This window comes from Apis laboriosa, unplaced genomic scaffold (assembly GCF_014066325.1).
Source record: "Apis laboriosa isolate Shangri-la unplaced genomic scaffold, ASM1406632v1 scaffold11_cov152, whole genome shotgun sequence".
Classification (NCBI taxonomy): domain Eukaryota; kingdom Metazoa; phylum Arthropoda; class Insecta; order Hymenoptera; family Apidae; genus Apis; species Apis laboriosa.
In genome coordinates this window covers 3,519,628-3,529,720 of record NW_025221020.1, presented here as the reverse complement: position 1 = coordinate 3,529,720, position 10,093 = coordinate 3,519,628, and the positions used below count along the sequence as shown (strand labels likewise).

At 25.3% G+C, this 10,093-nt stretch overlaps 2 protein-coding genes across 11 annotated transcripts; one reads left to right on the top strand and one right to left on the bottom strand.

The window, feature by feature from the left end:
- The first annotated feature begins 334 nt into the window (after window positions 1–334).
- Window positions 335–6,800, top strand: LOC122717039. Of its 7 annotated transcripts, none has more exons than XM_043940730.1 (18): window positions 335–602; window positions 693–895; window positions 1,398–1,515; window positions 1,588–1,727; window positions 1,839–1,937; window positions 2,024–2,137; window positions 2,314–2,682; window positions 2,753–3,082; window positions 3,163–3,405; window positions 3,484–3,613; window positions 3,691–3,831; window positions 3,925–4,354; window positions 5,141–5,254; window positions 5,337–5,594; window positions 5,689–5,863; window positions 5,967–6,149; window positions 6,228–6,344; window positions 6,419–6,800. In XM_043940730.1, the coding sequence occupies exons 2-18, from the start codon at window positions 746–748 to the stop codon at window positions 6,566–6,568; spliced, it is 3,261 nt and encodes a 1,086-aa protein (XP_043796665.1). In that variant the 5' UTR covers window positions 335–602; window positions 693–745; the 3' UTR covers window positions 6,569–6,800. The 7 variants fall into 7 exon arrangements, with proteins under 7 accessions (XP_043796665.1, XP_043796657.1, XP_043796672.1 ...); XM_043940722.1 differs by having other exon boundaries at window positions 679–895; XM_043940737.1 differs by having other exon boundaries at window positions 335–895; window positions 1,404–1,515.
- A 113-nt stretch (window positions 6,801–6,913) lies between these two features.
- LOC122718196 lies at window positions 6,914–8,947 on the bottom strand. Of its 4 annotated transcripts, none has more exons than XR_006347342.1 (3): window positions 8,019–8,146; window positions 7,481–7,572; window positions 7,230–7,370 (listed from the first exon to the last, which is right to left on the bottom strand). XR_006347342.1 is itself a non-coding variant. In XM_043943031.1 (2 exons), exons 1-2 carry the CDS (start codon window positions 8,419–8,421, stop codon window positions 7,054–7,056), a joined length of 720 nt encoding a protein of 239 aa, XP_043798966.1. In that variant the 5' UTR covers window positions 8,422–8,947; the 3' UTR covers window positions 6,914–7,053. The 4 variants fall into 4 exon arrangements, 1 of the variants encoding a protein (XP_043798966.1); XR_006347341.1 differs by having other exon boundaries at window positions 7,246–7,372; window positions 7,458–7,611; window positions 8,019–8,157; XR_006347340.1 differs by having other exon boundaries at window positions 7,253–7,372; window positions 7,481–7,611; window positions 8,019–8,157.
- Window positions 8,948–10,093: the final 1,146 nt, after the last annotated feature.

Here is a 10,093-nt window from a genome sequence, read left to right as displayed (position 1 = left end):
GATTAACTTTAATAAATTTTATTATTTTTAAAAACAAGATATAATAAAATATAATTTTATGAAAATTATTAATAAATAATATTTCATATAATATTTCATATATATAAAAAAAAATGATATATTTTTTTAATCAATGTTTAATCAAAGTCGTAAATATTAATATTTATTTTAAAATATATTACGTATATAAATTAAAAAAAAAATTAATGCAATATACTATAATATTACTATAAAAACATTATTTTCATATAAACAATTTTTAAACAATAAATCTAAGCGCTAGATTTTGTTAATGCAATTTATATTTACTAGACATGTCAAAGAAGTATTTAAAAATGGCCGCATCTACGAAGTAACTACGAGTGATTTTGAAATTATAATCGATATATTCTTAAAATCATCGTAGTAAATACGTCAATGGCCTAATTTATTTATAGTATCTAATTCTTTTTATTAGCCTGCCAAGTATTTTGACGCAAGAGCCTCGTGAATACCAATTCATACTTTTACATTTCCGCCTTGTCGAGACGGTTTCTGAATCAGTCGTGCATTATTTATTTGAAATGCATCTTTTCGCACAATCGGCTCTATAATACTTGCAGGTAATTGACACTTTTTTTTTTCATATAAAATCTCGTTTTTTAAAAGTTGCATTGCAATTAAAATTGTGCAACAAAGTTAACTGTGAACAGCCAACAACCAGAAAGATACATTTTCAAGAGTGTAAGAATTTTGTGCAAAGAATATGTCGCCCGGTGTTAACGATGGTTCACGAAGCACAGGCACACTCCCAAAAAGCAATAGAAGAAATGATAGAAATAGAGAACGATCTGCTGCTAATCAATTTGCAATCCGTTCTGCTTATCATGGATATGCACAGCATTCTAACAATTTGGTAAACTAATATAAAAATATGAATGATAATTTTATTTTTAATGTTAATTTATATAATATCTTCTATTAAAATATTTATTAAAAAATAAAAAATTAAAGATAAGTTTTAATAAATTTAAATATTTTGTTATAATTTAATTATAATATAGAAACAATTTCCATTTAAAATCTTAATAATATCCATTTAAATCTGAATATTATTTCTATTGTTAAATAATATTCAGTATCATAAATTTTATTATAGATTAAATATAATATATTAAATTAACTGTAACTTGAACTTTCCAAATGAAAACTTTGTACAGCAATCTGTATATAGTAGTTTAAAAGATAATCTATTAATAGATAGCTGAATAGTGGGGAAGTTCTCTCTAAGAATACATATCCAGATACAATTCTATCTTGAGACAGTAGAGTTTTAGTATTTCACTCATCATTTCTAAAAAATACAAATAATTATTTATATATATAATTGATTTTCTTTTTTATAAATTATATGTAAGTATCAGTTGGATTGGAAACCAGTTGTGGAACAGGAACATTCAAGGATAACAAAGAATAGTAACACAAGATCAGTTTTTTCAGCACTATCTAGTTCTTATCAAGATATACCTGAATTTGGTATATAATTAAATTATTTTTATATTTTAATTTTTATAAAGTCTGTTAATAATTAAAAAATTATTATTTTAGTATCATTTAGTAGTCGACAACCATATAATTATAGTGCAGAAGAATATTCACATTGGCAGAAGATGGTTCCACCAATTGATTCTCAAACTCAATCTCCTCCAAGACTTCAAGGAACAAAACCATCAAATGTTGATAAAATGGTAATATAATCTTTAATTACTTAATATTAATAACTTGATTTATGATTTTATTTATTTAATTTTTTATTTAAATTAATAAATTATTATTTCTATTTAATGTTTATTTTGTAGCCTGATAGAAGTCAAGTAGAATCACGTTTAAATCAAATTAGAGATTATATCAGAGTTACATCAACTATGATGGATTCATTGAATCAATCTAGTGATCCTGTAAGTATAAATATTAGTCATAATATAATATTTCCTTTTTTTTTTTATAAGTTGAATATTTTTCTTTCTATATAATTGTACTATAGCGTGCACAAGCCCAAAATGAGAAGTTGAGTAGAATGGTAGAGGATCTTCATGACAGTGAAAGAAAACTAACTAAACTCTTGGAACAATATCAAAATCATGGAATATTTTGTGAGGTTAATAAACTTCAAGAATTATCATTTATTAAACTATAAAAGCTATACATATAATTTTTTATGCATGCTTCTTTAATTTGAAATCTAAATCATATTTTATGTTTATTAATTTTATGCATTTACATTATTTTTTAACAAGAATTAATAATAATAATTTTAAATTATTTATCTTTTAGAATGGTGAAAATAATAGAGAGGAAATAGAAGAAAATGATGTAAGTAGAGAAATGGAACTACGTAAGAAGATGGAGGAATCTCAAAGAAAACTTGCACAATTACAAGAACATCAAGCTAGTTTAGTTGGAATGCAATTGCGTGTTAGAGAAAGATTAAATGAAGCACGTCAAGCTCAACAAGCTCTTTTACAACAAGAAAATCAAAATTCAATTGGTTCAGCACTACCATTACCTATGAATATTGAACAACTTGAATCTGAAACAGCTGCATTAAGAGGAAAATTGGCTCAACTTCAAACAAAGAAAAAAAATATGGACCACCTTGTAGCAGAATTACAAGCTGTAGAGATGTCTGATAGAGGCAGTTGTGTCAGTACATTTTTTTTTTATTAATTTTATTCAGTTGAGTGATACATATAGTTATGTTTTTTATATTTAGAGTTCTGAAGGAATTATTCAAGGAAAATCTTCAAGAAGAAATTCTTCAAGAAATTTTGGAAAAGACAAAGCTGCTGAATTAGAAGCTATGAAAGCACAACTTGCTCATTTGAAGTCATTAATGGAAGAAGCAACAAAAGTACGTGAATGTCTCGATTCTAATTCGGATCGTGAAATGGATGTAGATGCAAATGGTGAAACATCTGGTGTGGATGGAAATGAAGATGAAAATGGAACAAATATTTCATTTGAACGTCAAAGTGATACTGACGAAACAAATCATGAAAAAATCAGAAATACTGGAGACAGGCCAACTGTTGAAGAAATTCAAGTATAAATACTAAATATAAACTAAAACTACATATTATATCGTTATATTTCTATAAATTAATAAATAAAAATTCTTTACAGGCTGTTACCCGAGAACTTCGAGAACAATCAGCTTTATTACAAACTACTAGGGCAGAATTACAACGAATAAAACAACCCTTATCAGCAATGCATTCTAATTCTACATCTGTATTTTCGACTTCAACTCCTCCTCCATCACTTACAGCATCAACTGGCTCTGATAAAAAGCAAAGTAATACTAATAACTATGAAATTCAATCTGCTCAGGAAAAAAGACGTCAAATCGATGATATTATGCGAAAAGTATTTATTTTAAATTTTTATATGCAAAAAATAATATTCAATATTTATTTTATTATTTATATTTTTATTAAAAAATAGGAATCATCTCAAATAAATGTTAATCGAGATATAGGAGGACCAAATGATTTAAGTAGTCATAGAAGTTCTAGTTCACATATTAGTCATATAGGTACTCCTGCTAATGCTTGGCCACCTTCGGCAACAATGGGTAATTAAAATATAAGAATATTTATAGATATATTTAATATAAAGTTATATTTATTAATGTTATATTTTGATATGTAGGTGGATCTAATGATCAAAGTGTAGATGGCGTATCTTCGGAAAATTTAATGGATATTGGACCTCAAACGACGGCGATTGAAAATGGATTCAGTGGAAATTGGTGGACATATCCACCGCCTCCGTTAAGTCAATTACAACATGGTAAGATATATTTGATAAAAAATATATATAAATTTTAAATTAAATTTTTTATTCAATATTTATAATAAAATAACTTTCAAATATATTTTATAGGCTCAGCAGAGTATTATCGACAACTCTTATTAGGTTCTCAAGCGCAACAACTTCAAATGATGGGTACTACGATACAACAATGTTGTCAACTATTATGGTCTCAACAACGAGAATTACAAGCTATGCGTGCAGCTATTACTCAATTACAAGCTCATTTGAGACAAACACAATTACAACAGCGAAATAATAGCGAAAATAACGATGAATATTCTAATTTAAGTCGCAATATTCATCATCTTGGTGAAACATTAGATTCTGCATTACCACCAAGTTCATCTTTGCCAAATCTGGTATCATTACCAAATTCTTCTCCTGCATTATCTCATATTGCTACAACATCTTCTGTTAATTCTCAACATCAGCAACAACAATTGAATAATCAAGTTCCTCCTGGGAATAGAGCAAACAACTACTGGGATAATTTCAGAAGGTAATAATATGTACATATATATGTTAATGATGACATGAATTTTATTATTATTTGTCTTAGTGCAGTAGAAATGTTATTGTTATTGAAACGATTAATATAAATTACATCATACATTAAATCGAGATTTTTAAGCATGTAATCATTTAGTACAAAGATGTATTTGATAAAATTTCAAAATATTTGTTTTATGATTTATGGAATTTAAATTTATAACTTTTTCTCTATATGAAATTATTTGATGTTTTCTTTTTAATTTAATATCATTAAAAAAACAAATTTTTTTTATGACTGTAGGTAATTTTGTATTCAGATCTTGTGCATATTCATCTCCCATCTTTGTATAAATCTAATGTATCATTACATAAAGTAATAAACTTCACGATCTATCTCTGCACTTTTTTTTATTGTATTTCTTACTTATTACTACCCTCGTTTAAGCTATATCACAAAAAATCAATATTAATTTGATTATCAATCTGTAAACCAAAGATTAGTAAATAAGAATGAGGATAGTATATTGGTACGTAAATTATGGGTACGTAATATATATTTGAGAATTATATAATGAAATATTTTAACTAACAATAAGTATTTAATATAATAATCATAACTATTTTTCTGTGATATCTGTTGTGTTTTCTTTTATCTTTTTAAAGTATATACTCAAAATTGTTTTTTTATCATTTTAATTATATCATATATCTTTTCAAGCATGGTATGAATAGTTTGAATAAAATTTTCTATTTATTGATTTGATAAATATATATTTTTTAATTATATTTTCAGTTATTCCAGACAAAATTTACTCTCTGGAAATATAAAAACAATGACTGATACTACTTCTGGGCCCATTGCAAATACATCTGGAAATACTATATCAAGTGTTAATACTTCTCTTATGTACGTAATTATATAAATTATTTTTAACAACTATTTTATCTTTAAAAACTAAATGCAAATTTTAACATATTGTTAACAAAAGGAAGGATAAACGTAATCGAGATCAAGGAACTGATAATATACCTTTACCTGCCTTAAGTGTAGCAGAAACACAATATTCTTCAAATTTGCAACTACAGTCTAACTTGCAGCAACAAGAACGAGAAAATACCGTTATGCGTAGTAATATCTTAACAAATGAAGTATCTCAACAACAAGTTGATAATCTTTGGGAAGATACACATTCATCATTTCGATTACCATCTGTAATAAATGATGATAATCCATTTCAAAATTTAAGGTATATTTTTTTGAATTATTTTTTACTAAGAAAAGAAATTTAAAAAAAATATATAATGAAATTAAATTTCTAAAATTTCTAAAATTTTATGTAGTTCTGAAATGAAAGAAGTATTAAGTTCACTCATACATGTGAATAAAAACCGGCCCGATTATCTTGTTATTATATTAAGAGAAATCAAAGCCATAAGCGAAGATCATAGATTGCGACCTCGTTTATGGAGATCATTGCGTGCTTTACAAGATACACAATCTCTAAGTAATCCATTGGTTTGTATATTCATAATATATATTTATATATATTAAGTATCAAATATTAAGTAATATATATCCTCTTGATAATTTTACAATATATTTATATGTATTTTTAAAGAATGAAACAACTGATCAAACTGCCAGTGAAAGTTGTCAATCTAGTGATGAAGATTCCGAGGTAGATGTAGTATTAGGTATGGGAACAGAAAATCATTCTATAACAGAACTATTTGTATCATCTCAAGCAGGAACTTCATCTCCTACAGCACATATACCTTTAATAGATCATTTAGATATACCAGTAAGTATTATTGTGAGCATAATATATTTTTAAATATTTAAAGAAAACAAAAATTTATATTTTTCGTATATTTTATAGGGAACATCTTCAGCTGATTCTGCAGGTATTCTGCCTTTAACATCTATTAAACCAGGTTACAATGAAGATTTAGCAGAAGCAGATCAGTCAAGACCCGAATCTTCTGGTAATCAACAGGTATTTTAAACATATATTTTAAAGTTATTTGATTAAATAAAATAAAATATGTCCAAAATATATGAATTATATAGCTTCCTGACAATGAAGAAGAAAATGAAGATCAAGGTGAAGTAGTAGGTCATACTGAATCTGCACAAGCAAGATTTAGTGGTGAAGGAGATTTAGAAAGTTTAGCTGCTAAAGCTGAAGATGAAAGGAATGAAGATAATGCAATATTTTGATATTGAATTACATTAAAAACTATCTTTAGTTGTATACATAATCATTGAATACATACTATAAGATTAATACATACCTTTTTTTAATTATATATAATATATTATAATGCTATCAAGAGCATATTTTATAGTACTGATTGAAATTATAATTTCTTTTGTAAATTGTTTACTTATTTATATACTAATTTAAATACTTGTCAATATTAATAATTCAAATACAAAAATATGAAATATATGATACAATTTTTTTATTTATAATGTGATTATAATTAGTTATAATTAGTTTATGGTAGTTATAATTAGGTTATAAGGTCTGATTTAAAAAATATATATATATATATATATATATATACACATATATATAAATATTTATTTTTTATTATACATATACTAGAATGTAGTGACATGTATAAGTGCATAAAGAATGTATGTTTTGTGATACAAATAAAAAAGAATATAAACATTAAAAATAATTATCTATATTCTATTTAAAATTCTGTGCAATCATTATTATCTAATTGCAAACGATAAAATTGATATATCGAACATCCATGTGTTTCAAATAACATATTTTCATATTCAACAATGTTTTCAAGTGATTTATGACTATCATTGAATAACAATTCTTCACAATTTGAATTATTTAAATTAATATAACTGTCTACTGCCCAATTCTTATTTTTAATCATAGATTGTTGCACATTATTATCAATAATATTTACTTCAAACGCTTCTGATTCACAAGATGTAATGGTTGAGCCATAGTCCTTTGTTGTATCTTCATGTACATGGTCCTTACCACCGCCTCTGAAAGGAAACCCATTGCCTTAACTCTTAATTTAACCGAATACCTCCTATACCATTTATTGTTTTCAGCAAATTATATCCTTACCATGAAAAAAAGACCAAACTTACTAAGTGTCATTAGTTTATGAAAAAATATAAGCATCCATGCTTTCCATTGCATACCATTATCCATGGTACAGAAGATGACAGGATGCATTAAGCTTCAAAATAAATTTAATGCCAGGATCGGATGAAAATCTCTGTGATCACATGTAAATATACAACTCTTTTCCCCCCATAGGAAGGAAAACTGAATATTCATATATTTTAATATTTATCATTAGCGATATACTAATAGAATTGAAGCAACAATAAATAAATTTCACAATGATATTCAAATTTAATATTCGAAAAATATTGTTACTATTACTATACTTAAATATTACGTACTTTTCATAATAAATATTTTTCCGTGCTTAAAAATTTCCCGCTTAAAAATAAGAAAGGAACAAACAACGACCTCTAACAAGATCTATTTAAAGTATATACGAATATAAATTAATGAAACCGCGATTTTGTATAATTAATAAATTGATAATCATAATATTCTTATTAAGTTTTTACCTTAAAGAAATATAAAAAAATAGAATTATGAATTTTTTCCTACCTCTTCGTAACTTTTTCAGTTGACTTGTGGGATTGAAATCGCTGTTGTGTCGCTTCCGACTTCTGCGTTGAAGCATATCCGCATCATAAGTTGTTTGTTGTTGTGATTGTAATTTGTCACTAGTTTTTAACTGATTTTGTACTGTTGCTTTTAAAATTATAGAATCGTTGTTCAAATAATCAGACGTCATAGAATAATCACATCCGTCTTCATCAATTTCCATAAATGTATCGTAAGAGCAACAATCGATTAATGATGGTTTTGAAATTCCGATATGTTCAAGCATAACGTTATGTTGAGTTTCTTTTTTACAATGTTGTACACAACCATAATACATGTTTGACGATACGAATGATGGAGCAATGATTCTTGATTGATACACAGCATCATTTGTTATAGCCATTATTATTTTCTTTTACAAATGATTTTTTAATACTAGAATGAATAATACAAAAATATGTTTTTATATATCACTTAGAATGAACTTAATCACATAAGATTGCAAGAAAACATAAAACACTAATAGACACAATGTTCACAACTTTCCAAAGAAGAGTAACGAATATTCGGGTCAGAAGCCGAATCCACTCGAGTAATGAATCGGCAATTTTCGGCTTTTCTCGCCCGATTTAGTTAGTTTCTTTAAATCCCCACCAATTTATTTTCAACAATCGATCTATATATGAAAATTTATATTGCTTATGTCAGAATCTGACTCAAGTTCTTAAAACAATTTCTGAATAACAAATTTATTTTTAATTTGATTTTCAGATATTCAAAATAGAATCATAATATTTCCATAATTAATTGCTGTTAATTGCTATCGATATTATGATTTAATATATGTATAATGAATCTTTGAAAATATTTTAGAGATAAATTTTAGATATAAATTTTTACTTAAGTAAAAATATCAATTATTTCTTTATTATTTAAATGATTTAAATTTTGTCTAACATATCACACACACACACACACACACACACACACACATGCACATATTATATATTACCAAATATGTTACGAAGTATAATCATAGATAAAACATAGTATAGACTTACCATCTTATAAAACCTTATACTTTTTGTTTTGAAATCCATAAATATCATTGTATTAAATATGTTCTATACAATTTATAATGATAAGTATAGGAATTACATTTAATCTATCGAAGTTGATATAGAAAGTAGAAATAAAAATGTCGCTTTTTTTTATATTGTTATATATGTATATGTAATACAATATAATTATATTACATATACATATAATACATATAAAAGAGATACAAAATAAATTTAATAAATATTTCTTTTTTGTTTCATGAATTTTTTTTATCCCATGCTTCAAAAATATTAAAATTTCATGTCAATTTAATATTATTTTCAATGCTTTAAATACTTAAGTATTTGTATTAGTATATATTAAAATATATTATTGATCTTTTGGAAGATAGCTATTTTATACATTGCAAAACCAAGAAAATTATATCTACATTTTTTATATATATATAAAAAATTATATTAAAAAAAAAAAATTATATATATTATATATAAAAAATTAAGAAACATTATAATTTTGAAAAAGACGATAAAAATGTGTTCACTTAATATTTTGTATATTTATTATCTGTAATCATGTGCCAAATTATATATATATAAATAAAGAAAAGAAATAGTGGGAAAAAAATAGAAATAAAGTAAAAATAATATATAAAAAGAATAGAAAGTGAGAAAAAAAGAAAATAGGACAAGAATTGATTGTCAGTGCCATCTTTTGATTAAAATATTTTTTCAAAAGGTAAGATAAAATAAAAGACTAGCGCCATCTATCGACAACTGGTTAAACAAAAAATGTTAAAATATTTGAAGAAATGTCTTTAGCGCTTAAGAGATGGCGCTTATTGTTTATTCTTATCTCTATCTTTCTATCTCTATCTTTTTCTCACTACTTCTTATCTTTTTTATATGTTTCATTTGCGCCACTCTGAAGATGGCGTTAATTTCAATATTTTTATCCTATCTCTATCTTTTTTTCGCTATTTCCTCTCCTTGTCCGTATGAATTTTGCAAAATTTA

Excerpts from the sequence above, each read along its gene's own strand:
- LOC122717039 (XM_043940730.1), top strand. The coding sequence starts at position 746 with ATGTCGCCCGGTGTTAACGATGGTTCACGAAGCACAGGCACACTCCCA. Across the intron at positions 3,614-3,690 it reads GCCACCTTCGGCAACAATGG|GTGGATCTAATGATCAAAGT; the intron begins GTAATTAAAATA and ends TTTGATATGTAG. Across the intron at positions 5,595-5,688 it reads AATCCATTTCAAAATTTAAG|TTCTGAAATGAAAGAAGTAT; the intron begins GTATATTTTTTT and ends AATTTTATGTAG.
- LOC122718196 (XM_043943031.1), bottom strand. The coding sequence starts at position 8,421 with ATGGCTATAACAAATGATGCTGTGTATCAATCAAGAATCATTGCTCCA. Across the intron at positions 7,371-8,018 it reads ACTGAAAAAGTTACGAAGAG|GCGGTGGTAAGGACCATGTA; the intron begins GTAGGAAAAAAT and ends TTCCTTTCAGAG.